Raw genomic sequence first — 20,232 nt, 5'->3', positions numbered from 1 at the left:
CCGTCTTTGCTGCTTGTATCCATGTTGATTTTGAAACACTTTTAAATTGCGTACCAGGTCACAGGCTTAAGGGTTGCTATTTTTCATCCTACTTTTTCAAAAGTTTCTTAAAACTTAGAAACGTTTTTTTCCTGCAGCAATGAACCTGTTCCTCTTTGCATCAGACTGGAATTCCAAAGCCCTTTTGTTTCCTTCCTCATTTGCACACAATCCTCCTCTCGCCCCTTTTTAAAATAGTGCAGTTCTGGGAATACATAATTTCTTAACAAGCTGCCACTGAAAAGCTCAAAGAGAGAAATATGATTGTCATTTACCAGCAGCCAAGCAGAAACTTCAAAAACAAAAAAAGAGGGAAAAAAAAAAAATCAAAAGCATATCTAGATTTTGCTGTCTATCCTCAGTACTAATGGATATAATCACTGCAATAATGTCATACATTTTATCCATGCTTTATTTCTATTACAGAGGTTTTGATAGCAGACTTTGACAGTTATTAAATTCTTCTGCAGTTTTCTTCAGTCAGTAAATTCAGCTACTGCACTTATTGCATCTCATTTTAAAAAATGTGCGTCCTACCCAAGCCCAAACGGCAGGCAACAGAACTTTTTTTCTTTTTTTTAAGTCAATATTTTGCTGGGAGATGTTAATTTGATTTCGAATGCTCCCCCAGCCTTCCCATAGGCAGCTTTCCAGATCTCTAACCCGAGCGTCGCGTCTCCTCTACTTGCTGACAACCAGCGTGGTGGAGTGCGAGACACAAAAAAGACACTCGAGGCAAGATGACAAGTATCCAGAGCTACTGACGGGAAAGAAACTCAGGCAGCAGGAGCGGTGAAAGAGCTGGAGTAATCACGGGCAACATACAGAACAGAAAATTGTTGTGGAAAACTCAGCCAGTAACTAAGAGAGGGCTTGGATGCAAAGGCAGATCCCAGTGGATGTGTGTTATGACCATGGCCACATCAGTACAGTATTTTTTTTGACATTTCTAGAGAGTTGCTCACGAAATGCGAGTGAGGAAAAGCAAAAGCAGAATACTGAGCTGCAAGACTAAACCCAGGTGGTGTAACAACCTGAAGCTTCACCGGCTTCTAAGCATCTGGAAGTAGTTTTGGTTTCTTAGCAGATCCCTCATTTCTACCCGTTTCTGCACTTTAACGGTGTCCTACTCCTCCGTTCTAGATTCCCCCAACCTTCCAGTTACAGCAGTCAGCAAAACTTACTTAATACTGTCGGCAAATAACAAACATACCAAACAAAATCCTACACAGTGCAAGCCTTGTTTTTCAAGGTGTTGGATGATGGCTACAGCAAGTTATGGGTCAGACACTTGAAAGATTTAAACAGAATAAGATGTGATTTTTTTTCTTTTTGCATTTACTATCAAATAAAACTAGAAATAAAAAAGAAAGTCTCAATATTCCCCAAGAATTTTGTGTAAAAATCCCAAATGCAGCAAGAGAAACTGCTGAAGCAGCATAAGCTGCAACATTAATTTAAACTGGAAATAGCTATAAGCGTTCTTGTAAACAGACCACGCGTGGATGATGGGGATAAAGGCTGCTATGAAAGACCAGATATTATAACTTATTGAAATATTCAGCTGCTGAGGATACAAGGAGAGGAAAAGATATTATTAAATTTTTTATTATGGTAATACATAGAAATTAATTTGAAAAAAAATCGGCTCCCACTAGACAAGCCTTATAATGAGTTTATAGCCTGAACCCTGATGCTTTGTCAGATTGAGCATAATTCGCTTCCTTTGTATTTTATGATGTGATGTAGCTACATGCTAATTTTTTCTTCTTTAAAAGACATCTCCTTCAATATTTTATTACCAGACAAATAAGGCTAAGAGACAGAAGTGCCAGCCTTTGAAAGGCAACAGGATTTAAAAATGAACTGAGGAGCAAAAATGTCCAGTTATCTGTTAATACCAGGCTTTGTTTTCAAGAAAGTTAATGTCATTTTACAGCTTAAAACTTGCTAGCGTTGGGTTACAGAGATAACAGGATTTACATGATCATGACAATTTTTAAAATACCACATCACTATTACTAAATTTTACTTGTCCTGTAGACAAGTCAAAGCAATTTTCTACTTGTCAAAGATGATAAATCAGTTGTCTGCTGGCACTGAGAGGTAGATTTGTCAAAGCCTCCTTGAAGTACTTGGGTCTCTGCTTCCAGGCTGCCTGTGAACTCCTGAGAGCGGAGTAACACAATAGAATAAGGGAGGGATTAGGAAGAGTTTAGATTTTTAGGGCTGCTGCCCATTTCCCCAGCTTTCTTGGTATTTTTCTTTCTGCTTTACCACTGAAGTGGGTGCGCAGCATCCAGCTGCTGGGTTTCATTCTAGCACATCACCCACAGAATTCCAGTTAAAAGTAGAACAGTTAAAAAACCCCAAACCACGCGCTGCATTTCAAAACACATCATTTTCCTTTTTGCTACCGACTTCTCTTTCCTTCAAGTGGCACACCTTAGGAAAGATGAAATTAAACTCCATTTCTTCTACCCACTCTGTTTGCTACGACAAGGTACTCAAAAGAAACAACTGGTATTTGAAGTGAGGGCAAAAAAAAAGTAACAGAAAGATGTGTGAATGGAAGCACATACCTTGTGCCTACCAGCCAGAAAACACATCTATTTACTTACAAGAAAGGTGGAAATGTTCCAGTGAAATACTTTAAGCACTGATGTTAAACAAAGTTGACAAGACATACAACGCAAATTGCTCCCTTTTTAGCCCTTCCTTCACAAAATGGATTAAAATTATGTTAATATGCTGTTTGGCCTGTACTTCTAAAACAGATGAAATTGTGCTTAAGAGCCCATGCAGGTGCACTTCAGACAAAGACTAATTTGGAAAAATAACTAGCTACACATAAAACATACGAGAAATTAGAAAGCGCAGAAGAATAAATGCTTTTTCCTACTACCCTCAGAAGTAACATCACTTTGGCACAGTGCTTCTCCAGCAGCAATTCCCCCGTGCTCTGCAGCAACCTCCCAACGCTCTCGATCCAAAGACCAGAGAAATGCAAACAGCAGCTCACATTTAACCAGCAGATACGAAGAGACGGGAAGCCTCAAAGCGAAGCCCAGAGGCAGCGTTTCAAATTGCATCCTTCTCCCAAGCAAGTCAGCCCTTGGTGAGGCCTCTCCAGGCACCACGAAGCATCATCGGACCTTTCGTATGGACTTTGGAGCAGCAAGGTGGATCCTGGAGTTGAGTTTGGCCTCGAAGGCTTGTTCTGCTCTATCTCAGGACACTGCAGCTAGTGCTTCTGGCAGGTCCCTCCATTACTATAAAGCTCAAAGAATTAGGAGAAGCATCAATAAATTGTTTTTTTATCTTGCCATATAAAACGTGGGCTGCTTCACAATAAATAAAAGGCAAGTCCCTACCCATGAGCCTGTTCTTCCTTGGAAAACTTGAAAAGAATAAGTTTTTGCATTTTATTTTCTCTCTCTCAGCAAGGAATGCCAAAGAGCTTGTGGGTTTGCTATGGAGGATTAGCACCAGTTTCGCTGTATCCTAAGATCACATTTGTACCATTCCTCTACATTTCCACATTAAATCCTCAAGCTAGAAAGACATCATCAGGACATTTTTACATCACTTGGCCAGCAAGGTAGTTCATAGTTATTCCCAAGCTGTTTGAAAGCACGTCCTTCCTCCTGCATATTACTCTCAACACACAAAAAAATGAGGAAAAAAAGACATTTCTGACAGCTGACAAAGCCTGAACAGATCGCCCGGCAGCGGGACACAATTCACTGCATTCCCATTTATCCGGGGGGCTGAATCAGAGCTGTCTTTTTTTCCCCACTGGAGGGAGGCAGGGTGGAAATTATGACAATCTGGTTTAGAAGCTACAAGATGAACTAAGACGTTTGGTATTAGTGTAACGCAGACACAATTCTAATTCTAATAAAGCCATTTATTGGAGCTGCTAAGTGCAGTTGTTCTTCCCCTGTCTCGCCACCCACACCGTACTGAGAGCAGCAAGACTGAAACCGAGGGGTGAGGCAAAGAAATCAAGTGGGAAAATGAAATAAATCATTTGGAAAACAGCTGGCTGGTAAAAATGGTCAGCCCTTAGGCTGGAGAGCTACTCTAGATCCTGCTGGGTTACATCACCATTAACTTGAATCTAATTGCCAGCTGGGTAAGCAAGCTACATTTTAAAAAACACATGTAAATTAAACTGCAGTTGTTTCCAAAGATAAGCTGACACTGGAATAATACTCTTGCCAGAGAATCCGGGGCAGGGTTGCTCAAAGTCTTTAGAGGCAAACAGGTTTTTTTCCCTAGAATTGCTGCGATTTCTTCAGAAACATTCATTGAGGAGTTCTTCCTGGCCTGAATAATTTATGTGCCTTTATACTCCTAACATTAGAGAGACACAATTGTGAACAGAACAGGAGACAACTCTTCAGTTTTCAAAGTTGCTTCTAATTCAGGCTGCATCTGTACTATTAAGGCAGGGGGAAGAAGAATCATACCAGCCACTCGCTCCCCACTGTTGTCAAATGAAAACTGAGCAGAGCACAGAGCCAGCCAGTATCTCTTTCAATCCCGAGCCAAAAGCATTCAGATTGCAATATGGGTTTGAAGAATACAAAAGGGGGGAAAAAATGCAGAGGGATAATACCCACGATGGCTCATCAGAATATTAAGGAGATTGCAGATTGTCAGAGCTCTGGAATCAGATGCTGATAATTCATCAGAGCTCCTGCTCAGCTTCCAAGCAACAAAATGCCTCTGCACGTGTTGGGGAATAGATTTGCATGTGTTGTTTCCTATCTGCTGATAAAGGGTAAGATTAAAAAAAAAAAAAGTATAAAACTTAGTAGCTTTCCCTCATGGGTGCCAATGTTTCACCCGCCCTGCTGGATATTTCAACCAGAGAAAGAGAACAGGCTAAAAAAACCTGCAAACCACTAAAAAGCCTTTCACATGCCATGGCTCTGGACTAGCACAGCCTCCGTACCCAGCTTGCTTCCAACAAAAACAGCAGCGCCTCCCTTTCACCCACTGCCCTGCTGGCAAGAAATGTGGAGAAGTAGCTGGTCTGTCCAGCAACCTACTGGGCAACACGGCATGCAGCTGGTATTTACGGCGTCTGCAGAATTCTGCATTTTCTTACCCATTGCATGCGATTCATTTAACCACAGAATCCTGGTGATGCTCAGTCCAATGCCCTAGGCAAGCCTTTTGAGGCAAGTGACTGAAATACAGCTACTTTTAGCTACATTTTTAGCCCCTGGGACTCTTCCAGCACTCCTTTTACGAGCACACCTCCACCTTACGTTCATACCAGCACACGTGGCTGTGTCCAGTTAAGCCTGATACAAGGCAATAAGGAAGGGAGTGAGGATTATTATTTATAACAGCAGGCTACAAGAATAGCTTTCTCCTTCCACGCCTTGCTACCTGCACCACCAGTGAACATCTCTTGCTGGTTTTTCGTTCATCTTCTGCTAAAGGTTTTCCTAAGAGGGTCAGAGGCACCGCACATCCAGCACCAGTGGAGCGAAGACAAGTTCATCTCCAGATCCTAGTGGGAGCTGGACGTCACCTCCGTTGAAATTCCTTTGACGTTTATTTACACGCACACAAAAGCATTTTCCCTCATGGTATTCTTTGCCGTTTCAATCCACAACTGGGCAGTTACAATTAATAGCATGCTTATTTTATCACAGAAACAAAAGATCTGGCTGCCCGTTCCTGGAAAGCAAAAAGCCATCAAGGTTCCGGGAAAAGGTCTGGTGTGGGTTTTTTCTTTAGGGTAAACTGGTGTTTACCAACACAACACCCACATCAAATAGGGTGGTGCAGGGGGGAAGCAGCAAGTTTTATGATGATTACAAATACTAAGCTATATCCACTTTGTGAAATTACAGAAGTGAATGATTCTTTTCCAATGATATGTAATACCTTGAGGTATTAATCCCTCCATAAAGCTTAGCTAAATGCTATATATCTGCTGAAAACTGCACATCTGCATCACATTAACTGGTTTTTAAGTATCTCCACAAATAAGTAAGCACATACATCATGCCCCAGATAAAAAGCAAAAGCACCACTAATTGAAGAGAGACAGAGCTAAACCTCAAACTGAATCACCCCACCAGTGGAAATTACAGAAAAAACCCCACAAGGAGCAATGCAAAGGAGGAATACTCCCAGATTGAGTAAAAGGAGCAAGAACTGGGATGTTCCTGAAGCAATAAGCACATGACATGCTGCCGGCCCCTTGCAAGGACACGAGGCAAACGCGATGCCCTTAGAGTCACAGGGCTGACCCATTCGGTCATGAGTAACAAGATCTCCAAGGAAATACAGGCATTTCCTTCCCTAATTCTCCAAACACCCACCTCCCGGGTCTCAGAATGATTAGCAACAGAGCTTAGGGAGGAAAGTACCTAAGAGTCAGTGGCATCATCTATCCTGGGTGTAAGTAGAAGGCCACCCAATCAGTCAGGTCCAAGTTTTCATGTCCCAGTATTAAGAACTGGCTGGTGAGCTTCCAGCGTTTCTCACAGAAGGCACTTCCTTTTGGAAAGGAATGAAAAAAAGAAGACAACCTTAAAGCGGTTAACACAAAGTAGGTCACCAAGAAGCCACATCAATAAAGCCTGGAAACAAAACAGGGAGGGATACTGTGTCAGCTATAGAAACAAGTGGTTATTATAAATGGACATCAAAAGTACAGCTAGAACCTGGTAAGCCATTTCATGGATGAAATATAAATACACAGTGATACTCTAGAGCTTTCCCTCTGCAAGTCACCTGCAAAGCTGCTACAGTTTTAAACATAATTGCATGCTTTTTAGACTTAGGATAACTCCATCAACAACAACAGCAATCTCAACAGCAAAGATTTACACTATTGGATATCAACACCTAAACGCCCCCCTCTCGCCACAGTTTCAATTTAAGATTCATCCTGAAGTTCTCTTGGAGCCATCTAGGTACAGAATGATCTGTCAGCAGATGTGGGGCTTGTGTTCTACAACTCGTTGGATACGTCAGCCAGGAGATCCCATGGTCTGGACAGCATCTCGGGTGACCTCCTACCCGAGGTCACCAGCCTGAACGCACAGAAAACCAGGGTCCATCAGTCCACTCTCACCTTTTCTTCCTAAAATGGCAGTGAAATGCCACAGCTAATGTAACCCACAATCACAGCAAGTTGTTTCTCAGCAAGGAAGAAGCAGGTCAATTTAATTCTTGACACCTGTTTATACAACACCTACCTACTCATATGGGAAACTACCTGAGCTCTCCTTAGAGCACCTGCTCTGTCCTGGGCTGGGCTGGTTTCAAACCCATTAGGAGAGAGACAGACCACTGCAAGGAAAACAGTTACTATCTCTTGATAATAACACCTATTGCATTGCAGATTCTTCACATAGACAGGTCTTATTATACTTTTTTAAAAAAATATTTAAGTCAGAATATAGGACTAAGGAGATAGCCTCCTTCTACTTGCTTATAGATAATTTATAATTGCTTAATGGCTCATATCTGGAAAAACTATATATGACTGGCTGCCTCCTCCTTCCGAGCATCAGGTTAAAGGTGCTGAGAGCGCTATTAAACCCAAATTACCTAAAACGTACAACTTGAGATGAGTAAAGCCAGGATCCAGTTAACTTTGAGATACCAGGCTTCAGGTCAATGTTGCTCTTATATTAAACATACATTTCCCATTGAGAGCCACGTCGCATTTTCAGGGACTTTTCTATTTTTACCCTTTTCTATTTTTTAAACACAGAAAAAGCAATGTGTTCTGACAAAGAAATAGCGGGAAGCAAGTTCTGCCAGTACAAAGATTAATGCCTTTTCATAGCACTTAGATGTTTAACTCTTATTACTGCATTCCTCTCTTTTTTTTTCCCCCACCAAAGTTTCAGGGACATTTGCATTTTTACAGCATGCAAGCTCCCCCTTTCCAGCACTGGGCTAGAATAAAAAAAAATATTTATTTCCTTCTTATTATCCTTTCTGCTATACATTCATCATTTTGGTGAACAGAGGCTGTTTACTTCACATTCCTGACTTCCCTAAAATCCTTGACTTCTGTCAGTACAGCTTGTCCAGGCTGACCAAAAAAAAGAGGCTTTCTTCCTTAATTTGATCTAATGGTTGTAATGATTTGTTGGTTATAAATTGAGAAATTAGCAACCACTGGAATCAAAATGAGGACAGTTGCGTTTGAAATGGTCTCAGTTCACGCTGCTCTGCCACTGCTTACAGAAAACTGACATAAACATTTATGGCAAGACCATACAACAGTTTTGCTACCTTACTATATGGGATATAAAACTCATTACCTCCAAAGAGTTTAGGCTGTTTGAAAACTTAAGTGAGCAAGGCCTTAGCTAACGGAAGAAGTTAAGGAAGAACCCCATGAAATCCATTCCATAGGGGGATCCGTCACCCCACACCTCACCGACATCCCAAGCAAGTCACCCCATGAGCCTATGCCATCCAAAAGATAAATCTTCTCAAATCAGGCTTAAAAGGATGTTGATTTTTTAAATTATTAATACATTTATTATTAAATTATTATTAAATCTTTAAACACCACACCTATTTCTGTTTTGGTGATATTGCTCCATTTCTCCTGATTACTTATTTCTCAAGAGACCTATCAACTACCCACCATCCTGAACGCAAAGATGGAAAATAATTACAGAAATGTATGTCAAAATAGCAAATACTCAGTATTATGTGATGAGGAAGTTTAATGATTTCCCAGCAAGCGTGAGCACATTGTGCTTCTGGTGCGTGATGTACGTGTCCCAGTATACTCAAGCAAGCTAGGAAACCCAGCAAAGGCAGCAGCTTGGCTGTACAGCCTGAGGTATAACCTTGTAATGTAAATAAACATATTTTCAGGAAGTTTTTTATCTCCTTTTATAGTGCCTGCACTGCTCTATACTCCTGCACATCAAGATAAAATACCTAAGATGGAAAACAACTATGGATCAGACAATTCTCCCAGAAAAGCCAACAAAATATAAAAGTGTTACCCAGCGGCACAGGGTCACGGAGGCCATGGAAAGGATGTCAGAGCTTCAGGTGGTTTAATAATTTCTCTATGGTTTTCCAGTCCTAATCTGAGATATGTTTTCCTCCCACATTCTACAGAGAATAGTTACCTAGTTGGAAATGATGATGTAGTCAAACACCTGGTCCTGTCCACAAATTAAGAGAAGTTAATCAGTGCCAGCTATCCAAACTCCTTCATACCAGCAGTCCGGCCTGCTATCACTGTAACGAGACAAGTTTATTACATTTCAAAGGTCAACAAAACTATATCTTTGGGAAACAAACAAAAAAAGAGAGTCAGCAGACATAACCACCTGAATGAAAGGTCTCCCTCTGAGAGCATCTTGCCCCACTGACCTGCAGATCTGACAGCTAATAGGGGATTTAAGAGGATTATTAATAGCCTCAAGAGGATCCAAGGAAAGTAGCAGGCTTAAAGGTATCCCAAACGCGAAGCAGCGCAACTCAAAGCATGCAAGCAAAGCACCATAGAGGTCTCCAGAGATCTGACTTCTGCTGCCAAGTTTCTTGCATGTCCTTGGGCAAGTTATCTGACCTACTTGTGCCTCGTTTCTTCACGTTCCCAGCTCACAGCAGCGCTCTCCAACAAAACCGTTAATGCTTTGGATGCACTCGCATCGCAAGGCAGTGAATGGGCCAAGTCACTGAAACCGATCCCTCCGTCTTTTACCCCAACGGGCAGCACGGGAATTGCTAATAAAGCCATCAGCATTTGCCACGCTGAAATGGTACACAAAACTGAAGCAAAGCAATCATTTCATTCCTTAAAGAGATTCCAAGGCTGGATTCGGCCCTCCCAGCCACCGCCTGAAATCCCTGGCGCTACACGCTGTGCTGACTGGGGCAGCACCTGTAGCCTGTCCTGCCGAGACGGGTATCAGCGCACTAAAGTCAGCTAAATGAGGGTATGAATTACCTGCGCTTATCTCAAGCCAAGCCACTGACTCAAGTAATGAGAAACCAAAGCAAGCAAGCGGGTTTTTAACTCCATCTGCCGTACAAGTACCAACCACGGCAAAGAAATCCCTCCAGAAGCACCAATCCCACCCGTATTTCCTCCAAACCCTTGCTGGCAAAAGGGGATGTGTTTCCTAAGAGGAAAAATGCAGTTACACTGTTATATTCCATGAAGTCACTTTAAGCCCTTCCCTGAAGGACACCCCAAAAACTGGATATGACATACATTTCTAGGCTTTCCTACTTATTCAGCCTAAATTCAGACACTGCTGTTTTAGCGTTGGGGAACATCAGACCTCCTGCAAGAGGGTCTGAAGCTGTGAAGGGTGCAAGTTGTCTCAGGGCCACCCAGGGACAGCTCACAGCCCTGCAGATCGGTGCTAAAAGCATGTCCTCCCTTTCCTTCTCACTTCCGCCCCACTAAATACCTTGCAGCTGATGAAAATGATTAATCTAGATGTGCCGCACGCAGGCAATGCTAACCACTTCTCATTCGGTGAGATAACCCAGTGCTGGCCAACCCAAAAGTGCTCTGCTGGCCACCAGGCCTGAGCAAAAGCATTGCCAGGCAGAGATGGGGCAGTGCAGCTCCAAACCTGCATTCCTCAAGCATGAAGCTTTGTCTAGAACACTGCTAAATTGCCTTTTGCTCCTTCATGCCAAAAATAAAAAACCCTAAAAACAGTTCTGACACAAAACCTCTTCTCTCAAAGCCCTGGATCACAGTGGTGGCCATCCAATGTTTGTCACAGATGGATAAAATCTATGCTAAATGTTGCTTCCTAATTAGTTTTTCCTTGTCAGAATCTTCATGTCAAAATCCAAGTTCTGATCCTCTTTTCCAATATCTTGCCTCCCAGTACCTTGCTTAAATTCCCTGGTACCTGGGGTACAGAAAGCTCTCTCAGAATTAATGCTACAGTATCTACGGTCTATCCAAAAGTATATTCTATTCTTTTTCATGCCATCCAGATTGAGAACAAGAACGAGACTGAGGTGAAGAGGTTCTGCAGAATCCTTTGGACTGTTACACGAAAGCCTAACATTGGGAGGGGTTAAGTCTCAGAGATGGGTGATCATTTTTAGTCACAGGTTCCTAAACACTTCTCCTCCTCTCACCACAGCACTGATCTCCATATAATCCTCCTTCCACTTCCAAACACATTTGCCATTTTTCATCTTTGCTATTTCCTTTCTTCTCCGGTCCAAAGGGCAAGCAAAGCAGCCTCTGTCTGTAAAACACCAAGAGCATCTACAGCACAGGACTGTGTAAATAAAATGAATTATCTTAACACATAAAAAACCAGGGCATTTTCAATTAAGCCACTAATGTCCAAGAATGCAGACACAGCACTACAGGAGGGGAAAAGGTGCCTGCAAGTTTTAATCAAGCCAGAAACCAAGCGAGAAGCAGATGCATTCTTATGCAAATCGACACCAGACACATTGCACATCTGCTGAAATGGGTGTCGCTTTCCCACAGTTTGCAGAATTAATGTGTTTAACTAAGTGCCTGCCAGTGCTTGCAGTATAAGAGCTAATTTTTAATGGGGTATTCCCAGCTGTTAAAAAAAAAAAAAAAAAGAATCCCTTTAGATAATAAGGGATCTAAATCCAGGACTTGGTTTTACATTTACTCAAGTGCAAAGACCCCCTTCACCTCTAAGAGCTCATTACTTGCACTACTCCAACTTGCTTTATAATTAAAAATAATCCCAATTCTTGGAGAAGAGCCTTTCTACATTTAGTGACCTTTTGAAACCCCATTAGAGAGAATTAGCAAAGGTTATTCCCTCCTGATCACTTTCATAAAGGCTTTCTGAGATGAGGGGGTGTCAAAAAACACAAAGGACTTCATGAGAAGTTTACAAACCAAAATGCAGTAAATTTTCTTTTCACTTGGTTACTTTCTTTGCAGACTCAAATTGTATTTCCATCATTACTATGTGCCTTTACAGAGGATTTCAAAAGAATTCAGAAGAGAACGTAACTCTGTGACCTTGGAGGCGTATATGCCAGAAAATGCTGAAATCTCAGCTATTTTTTTATAAAAATCTATAAATATGAGTTGAAAGGAACCCATGATCTCATAATAAGTCAATGGGTCACAGTTATGTTCCTCTTATCTTCTCTTTTTTCCTATTGTTTAAAAATAGGAAACAGCACCACATGAAAATGTTCGTCCAGAGAGAAATTGTGTGACTGAAATACAGGAGTCAGGAAAGTGGTGTTTTAAAATAATATCATCCTCATTTTCCCCAGCACACTGTAGTATTGTTGATCCCTCCAAATATTTAAGTGACTTAATAAATTAGTAACCTAGGCAACATTTGCAACAACACAGCCAGCTGAAAGAACCCAGCTAAAAACTCCTTAAAAAAAATCCATTTAGTATAAGTTAATGTCAGTGTTCCTTGAAAAGAAGAAGGCAAACAGCTGTAACGTCGAAAGGGCTAATGCTGCAATAAAATTGGGGAGTAAAGCAACCAAGAAGAAAACAGGCTATACCCAGCCCTCTTCTACACTCCAAATCACCACTGCAAACACACCAGAAAGTCAGCAGATTCAGTAGCTGTGGTAGCACAGAGGACCCACAATTCACACTTCACACGCTTGTAAGAATCCTCTGCAGTCAAACAGAGCTGTCAGAGGAGCTGTCATACAGCAGGTGTGAGCAGAGCACCTGTAAGAGCATCTTTTGATGTTCCCCGCTGCTGGCTGGCAAGGGAACGCCATATCGCTGCCCACAGCACACTTGGCCTTTTTTCTGTCTGTGGCAAATGCAGTCACTTAAAACCTCGCTTTTGATTAAACTCTGTCTTGTACAATGGGGCACCAGCTAGAAATCATTGTTATCTATCACCTTAACAAAACGAAAAGAAGCTTTATGCCTTCATTATTTAATGTTTGTAACTAATAGGCTGCAGCAGTACCTGAAGGCCATGATAAGGTCGGATATCACTACAGTAGGCATTGTCCAACGAGACAGAAAATAACATTTCCTGGCCCAACAAGGTTTATCTTCTCTTGCACCAACCTTCTAAGCGAGTTAAAAATAAGCCTATTGATCAGAAGGGAAAGAAACACTCATGAACACTGACCTTCTCTGCTTTCCAACACGAGATGCCTGCACAGATGTGCCGTGCAGCTCTTCAGCTCCCTGCCAGCTTTCCAAGGCTCTCACCCACACCTTCAGCTTATCTCACGTTAAGTCCTGCCTTACAGTAAATTATCTCCTACAATGAATCACAGCTCCGTACACACTCATAAATGCAGGAGTACACAAAACATAGCCTATCTGCACGCATGTCAAGAAGTTCTTTTCCTTCTTGCCCTCTATAGCTCTAGCAGCTGTCCCTCAACTATCAAATTGCTTCACCACTTCAATTTGCTACAAAGCTTTTTTGGTGGTTTGGTGGGGTTTTTTTAACTAAAATCCACCCTTCCTACCCACCCTTTGTTATACAGCCTCCAGATGACTTTTTACCTGAGCTTCTGGAGATGAGCGATAAGGTTCAGCAGCGGAGAGGACGCCGTCTCAGGCGTCCTTCAGCAGCTCCTGTCCCACCGCAATGAAGATGCCGCCACCTGGTGGGATCTCCACCAGCTTGGGTGGAGGTCAGGTCCGGGCAGACAAGTTTAGACCCCAGGGAGGGGAGACTGAGCCCTGGGAAGGGTCGTGGCTCACACTCACCATCTTCCCATGGACAGCTCAGAAAAAGCTGGCTGGCAGCACGAGCGTGGCTGGGAGGAGAGGATTTGCTGACAATGACAAGATGCTGGTTCATTAGCAAAGCCTGTTGATGCTCATCCAAAGAGAGATAGTTTGGAAATGGGTAATCTTTGCATTTTTAGGTACAACTGCAAGCAGTGGAGGTAGGCAGCGAGCTACCTACAAAGCCATAGCAAGGCAGGCTGTAAAGAACCAGAAAAGCCCGAGAACAGAGTTGGAGTCACTGATATAAGAGTCCACCAAGGTAGACAATGGATTGTTGAAACGGGAAATTGGGGTTTTGGACAGAATTTCACATGATTAGGAGATGCTTCTGTCCAGTACTTGAGCCACTGCTATTTTTTAAATCTCCACAGGACACTATGTGCATCACTGTGACTTCAGTCCTAAGAACAAGTCTAACACTTTCTGAGGTCCAGTACTTAAAAGCCTGGAACTCAGGTCTGAGGCAGCCGAGAGATGTTTCTGTCTGGCTGCACGGGGTCTGGGGTTGTCTCTGGAGTCAGGGCCAGCAAAGCTCTGTCTGCAGATCAATACCCATGAAAAAGCACGGGGCGCTTCAGGCCTGTGTTTGAAGAGCCTTCCCTTTCTGCCAGGAGAAGGGGGGTGCGGAGGCTGACTGGCAGTGAGGAATGTCTCCAGGCTGCCTGCGGAGAACAAGGTGATGAAAACGTCCACGTCCCATCGCCGCTGGAGTTTGTACAACTACCATCGGCTTTTTAGCACCGCTGCTAAAAGAGAAAGACATTTCCTAGTCCTGATAAGGCCCCAGAGCAGCAATGTCCATTCACAGGATTAGCATTCAAGAAAGAACAGCCTCTTCCCCGTGCTATTTTCTACTTATTTCATCAACTCCTATTTTGAAATCAATCATTTTTAGCGCAGGAGCATTTGCAGAGAGCTTAGAGCAGGCGCACCAGAAACTAACTCGACAGCCACTGTGACAGAAGTTTAAAACCTGTTTAGACACAGACTGTAAGTCAAGCAAAATCCGATTCTGCCCCCATCACACGCAACATTTAACACCAATGCTGTGATGCTGGCTGTATAATTCATTGCTCCAAAATCCATGGATGTTCAGTCAGCCACGTCAGGCAATATAATTGCTCTGTTTTCACAGTTAGCACTGAGAATGCTGTAAATTCAGTTATCCCCCTGCCTCCTCCCTGCAAAATCTGTTTCAAAGAGCAAAGAAATAGACCTTTAAAGACTGGTGGGTGCTTTCAAAAGTCAGTTATGCCTTTTACAGAGGAAGAAAAAATAAGTCATAGCATTAATCAGGCAGGTAATCTCTATCCTCTTACCCATTACACACATGCTACAAGCCTGAAATGAAGCCACCATCCAGAACACATGTTGATACATATTTTACAGAAACATTAGTTGTGTGTCAAAACTAGTTCTTGGAAACATCATCTAACAACACTCACATGATTTGTGTTTCACAAGCAATTAAACCTGTCACTCCGACAAGCAAATCTGCTGTTCCTGTTCACTATTCAAACATTGGGCTAAAGGAAACTGCTTACGTTACAAACTCTGTCCTTCTGAAAGGAAATGGTATTTCCATAGTTTGATAATGTCCTCACTAATTCACTTAACCAGAAGCTGCCGAACCTCCAGAACACAGAATGAAAAAGCTACACTTGGAATACTGCAGCTGACGCAGGAAATGCAAAAATAGCCAGACTATGATTTAGATCTCGTAGTGAAGTCAGACGAGACCTCAGTGTCACACTGAAATCACATCCCAGACATTGCAAAGTCCCACTGTGCTCTCATCACTGTCATACTTCTGGCAAGCCACGGAGATCAGTAATGATGGTACTTTACTACTAAATTCTTTTCTCTTGTGCTTAAAAACGAAGTTTTACAGGCTCTGCAACCAGACCAGCTCCCCTCATGCCAGTAATTACTTCCTCGGACAGAGCCGAAGTGGATGGCACACCAGTGCAGAACAAAGATGCACAGAAATAAAGTCATCTTTAAAGGGCTCCTTTATGTCCAAATAAGTGTTCCCACTACTTAAGACACTTCCAGACAATCACCTTTCCTTTGGCACAACTCCCCAACGCAGAGGTCCATGTTCGTAAAGACAGGTGAAACAGAAATGCTATGACAACAAAAACCAAATTTCTTGCCATGCTAGAAAATGCTTCCCAACTTTTTATGTCAGATATTCCTTCCCTCCCCCAGCCATTCATGGTGAAATAATTAGTGTTAGTGTTCTCATTGTTTGTCAGACAATACTGACAATAAGGCTAAGCTTTCTGCTCCTGTTTTCTTTCGCAAAGCTGCTGTGGTTCCTCAGACAACTGTGCAAGGCTTTACTTTTAATCCTATAAATAACACTTGTCACTCATGGGTTTGTAACCCATATTTAGTTGTGCACAAACATGGCACTGTTTCAGCTTGACTCACTGTCCACAAACTTCTCCAGATGTGTTCATGCAAGCAAAAAGTGCTAACAAGTGGAGGAAATAAACAAATACTAGCTAATCCAATTGCAACTTCATAGGGAAGGAGAGAAGACACTAACACATCAGATTCTTTACGAGGGAGAGAGATAATGAGTGGTTTTTAAACACAGACTAGGAATAATTACTTATTGTCCTTGGGCTACGAGATGTATTTTTACATGCTTGAAGTCCACGCTGATTTTTATAGCCTGTGAGCTCGCTGCTCGGCCACAGGGCATTTTTGCCCGTTTATCTACATGTTAGTGTCAGGCTACAAACACATCACAACATATGAGTGACTTTATCAACAAGCAATGTTTTTCACCACAGCTAATTTTGAAACCACATTCCTGCTTCCACTCATACAAGATATAACCTTGGGTAACAATCAGATAGGCTGGTGCCAGACATCCTCTTCTTAAGTACATTCTCATTTTACCTTTGGAAAGTATTCTAAACAAACAAACAATTTGAAGGCAATCTGCTTTTTACAGAGCTCCCCTTCACAACAGCAGATATTTTCTTTTTTAGAAGGCTGCGTTTTATAGTCTCAGCATTAGGCTGAGAGTAACAAAAGAAAGTCGCCCAAGAAGTAGCAAGCAAGACACAGAGGAAACCACTAAAAATCCCAAACTTCTATTACAATTAGTTGCCCTAAGTATAACTTTGCTCATTGATGCACCAGACAGAAAGCAGACAGACAACCTCATCCCACTGCACCAGCTTTTCAAGCTTCCAAAATAAACACAAAAGGTCTTTGAACAGACTGTGCTCTCCAGAAAACCTGCAGCCTGATCTTCTTCATTTGATATGTGCCAAGGCGAACGCTGGTGGTACTCACAGTAATTAGTCGCCATCAGCCAAGAAATTCAGCAGAGTTCTTGTAGATAACTTATTTATGTCATCTTTGTGTTTCAGCAATAATGCAGCCAGTAACAGACCAATGATACGGCTAACAGAGAACATTTTCTTCTAGTTTTACAGGCCAGGGGAAACCCAGAGAATCTCTTTGGGATTCAGGGCAGGGGAGGAAGACAACAGAGAACCAGCAGCATGACAGGATCTGCTCTAGAAGAGCACCAATAAAAGAAAGTGTTTTCACAGGTTCTCCATAATATTACACCACAGTAACATAGTAACTGGACACGCCAACACCACAACTGCTGCCTTTTCAAGGGTGGACCATCAAATTTGTTACAGGAGGAAAAACGAGATACTGTCTGCAGCAATCTTCCCTCTGCAACGTGGGAGTAATTATCGTTAGACTACCAAGACAAACAAGAGAGAAAGACAAGGAGAAGATAAAAGAGAATTTCCACTATTTAGGTGCTGATCGAGAGATTAAGCCCGACTGCATTTCAGTTGGGAGCCTAAACAAACCAGAGCCCGGTCACATAAATCAAGCTAATTTTAAAAGGTTACATACCAGGGAGAGTTTGAGACAGCAGGAGAAACAACACCGGGTCCTGCAGGCTGGCCAGACCGCTGAAGATTTTAACGTCCTTTTTATAAATAATAAAGGTGCCAATTTCACACACACCAATAAGTCTGGGGCGAGCGGGACCCTGGGTATCAGCGCCTCCCAGGCCTTTAGTGCCTCATTAATACTAATTAGAGCCCTGCGCGTGCATCCGCATCCTGTACTTGACTCCCGGCGACACAAAAGGGTCTCGATGCGGGTCCCGCCCGGTGCCAGCGCCACATCCCGGCCGGGGACACCGGGGCTGCGGAGCCCGGGCCGGGAACGCGGAGAGCGGTGTGGGGAGGCTGCGAGACTCGGGGGACTGGCAGTTTTGGCAATGGGGGCGGGGGGGGAAAGGAGAAATAAAAAGTTCGGGCCGGCAAGTTTTCCGCCCCGCTCGCCGCTCCCAACCTGCCGCCGGCAACGGGCCCCGGCCCGCCCGCCCCCCCCGCCCCGGCGCCCCCTCACCGTAGACGCGGACCCAGCCCTGCTGCTGGCACACCGACTCCAGCAGGACGCGGTCCAGCGAGCCGCCCGCCGCCGCCTCCAGCTCGTCCGAGCCCAGCTCCGGCTCCGCGAACGCCGCCTCCGCCGCCCAGGCCGCCGGCTCGCCCGCCGCTGCGGGGGGCGCCTCCATGCTGAGGGAAGCGGGGGGACGGACGAGCCGCCGCCCGCGCTGCGCTGCGCCCCGGCCGCGCTTCGCCTCAGTGCGCGCCGCGGCGCGGCTCCATCCCTCCCTCCTTCCCTCCCTTCCCCGCCCCTCGGCCCCTGCGTCAGCGCCGGAGGAGGCGGCGGCCGCTGCCCGCCCGTCCCAGCGCCCGGCGGCGGCGGCGGCTGCTCCGCGCCCTCAGCAGCCCGGGGCGGGCAGGCGCGAGCAGTGGCGAGCCGAGCGCCCGCGACGGACGGGGCAGGCGGTGGACAGCGGGGCTTGGCCAGGCCCGAGTAATCGCCCGCCGAGGCGGCGAGCCGGGACCCCCGCCCTCCCGCCCGTGCCCTGAGGGAGATGGCGGGCGGCGCTGGGAGGCTCCGGCCCTTCCTCCCGGCCAAACGTCCCCACCCCGCGCCCCCTCCGTGCCCAGAGCCGCCTCCCCACGCGGGGCTCCTCGTTGTGGCCCTCGAGGGGTTCGTCCCCGCCGCCGGGGGGGCTCAAAATGCCCCCCCGAGGGGTTTTTCCCAGGGGTTCACCCCCTGGCAGGACCCAGGGCGCCCGAGGGCGGGGCTGCGAGTGGGGTTTGTAGCTTGAGAAAAAGCATCCCCGAGATGTAAAAACCCGGGGACAGCCCCTCTCGGGGGGCCGTGGCACATGCGGCCCTTTCTCCGGCCTGCTGATAACGTGGCAAGAGTGAGGCGATGGTGGTTTTGGTGTGAAAAAGCACGAAATGGGGTTTCCCGGGTGCGGAGCTTTTGTCGGTGCGCACGTCGCGCTGCAGAGCACGCGTGGGAGCGCTGGGTCCGTCCTTACACAGCCCCTCTCTTTCAGGTGCCTGGGAACGAGATGTGCAGGAGAGAAAAGGAGAACAACTGTCTTGGTGATGTTTGTTCCATTTACAGAATCACAGAATGTCAGGGATCGGAAGGGACCTCGAAAGATCATCCAGTCCAATCCCCCTGCCAGAGCAGGAACACCCAGGTGAGGTTACACAGGAAGGCGTCCAGGCGGGTTTGAATGTCTCCAGAGAAGGAGACTCCACAACCTCCTGGGCAGCCTGTTCCAGTGTTCCGTCACCCTCACTGAGAAGAAGTTTCTTCTCAAATTTAAGTGGAACCTCTTGTGTTCCAGCTTGAACCCATTACCCCTTGTCTTACTGTTGGTTGTCACCGAGAAGAACCTGGCTCCATCCTCGTGACACCCACCCTTTATATATTTATAAACATTAATGAGGTCACCCCTCAGTCTCCTCTTCTCCAAGCTAAAGAGACCCAGCTCCTCAGCCTTTCCTCACACGGGAGATGCTCCACTCCCTTCAGCATCTTTGTGGCTGCGCTGGACTCCCTCCAGCAGTTCCCTGTCCTGCTGGAACTGAGGGGCCCACAACTGGACACAATATTCCAGATGAGGTCTCACGGGTTGTTTTGTTATAAATGCCTGTTTACTGCCCTCCCTCAGGACACCAGGTTTTCTTCTTCTATTCTTTTTTTCTTTTTATGAAATTCCCAGTGCTTCTTCAAAAATCCAGAATAAAATATCTGAATAAAGCGTGCATCCCACAGTGTCTTTTAAATCACAGTGTCGTAACTTGAATTTTCAGAGGGGATGGGCAAAGGGATGCAGCTTTGCCTTGGGTTCATTCCCTGTGATCTCCTGGTCTGGGCTTATGCCTGTCCATGATCAATACGAACTTGGTAAATTCATCCAAGCGCGTAGATTCGGTGATTATCTCCATGGTGCACAGAGGATTTAGCAAATCGGCCACGTCCTCAACATTTCTCACTGAAATCTAAAGCTTAGCATGGGTAGTGTCTGACGGCTCATCTCTGTGCACGACTTCTGCACAGCATAAAGGGGCTGACAATATTTTCTTTATTGA

The 20,232-nt window shown here is 44.7% G+C and overlaps 1 protein-coding gene across 2 annotated transcripts in view; it reads right to left on the bottom strand.

Moving 5' to 3' along the window:
* RASAL2 (RAS protein activator like 2) overlaps positions 1–18,449 on the bottom strand; it is a 180,731-nt gene extending 162,282 nt beyond the window's left edge. For both annotated transcript variants that reach the window (XM_065648930.1, XM_065648931.1), the window contains exon 1: positions 18,173–18,449. In XM_065648930.1, the coding sequence (XP_065505002.1) occupies positions 18,173–18,341 (169 nt within the window). In that variant the 5' untranslated portion in view covers positions 18,342–18,449. The remainder of the gene's footprint in view (positions 1–18,172) is intronic.
* Between the last annotated feature and the right edge of the window lie 1,783 nt (positions 18,450–20,232).

The sequence above is a fragment of the Caloenas nicobarica genome, chromosome 20, assembly GCF_036013445.1.
Source record: "Caloenas nicobarica isolate bCalNic1 chromosome 20, bCalNic1.hap1, whole genome shotgun sequence".
Taxonomy (NCBI): domain Eukaryota; kingdom Metazoa; phylum Chordata; class Aves; order Columbiformes; family Columbidae; genus Caloenas; species Caloenas nicobarica.
Note: the sequence above shows the minus strand (reverse complement) of the source record. Positions and strands in the feature narration are given on the sequence as shown.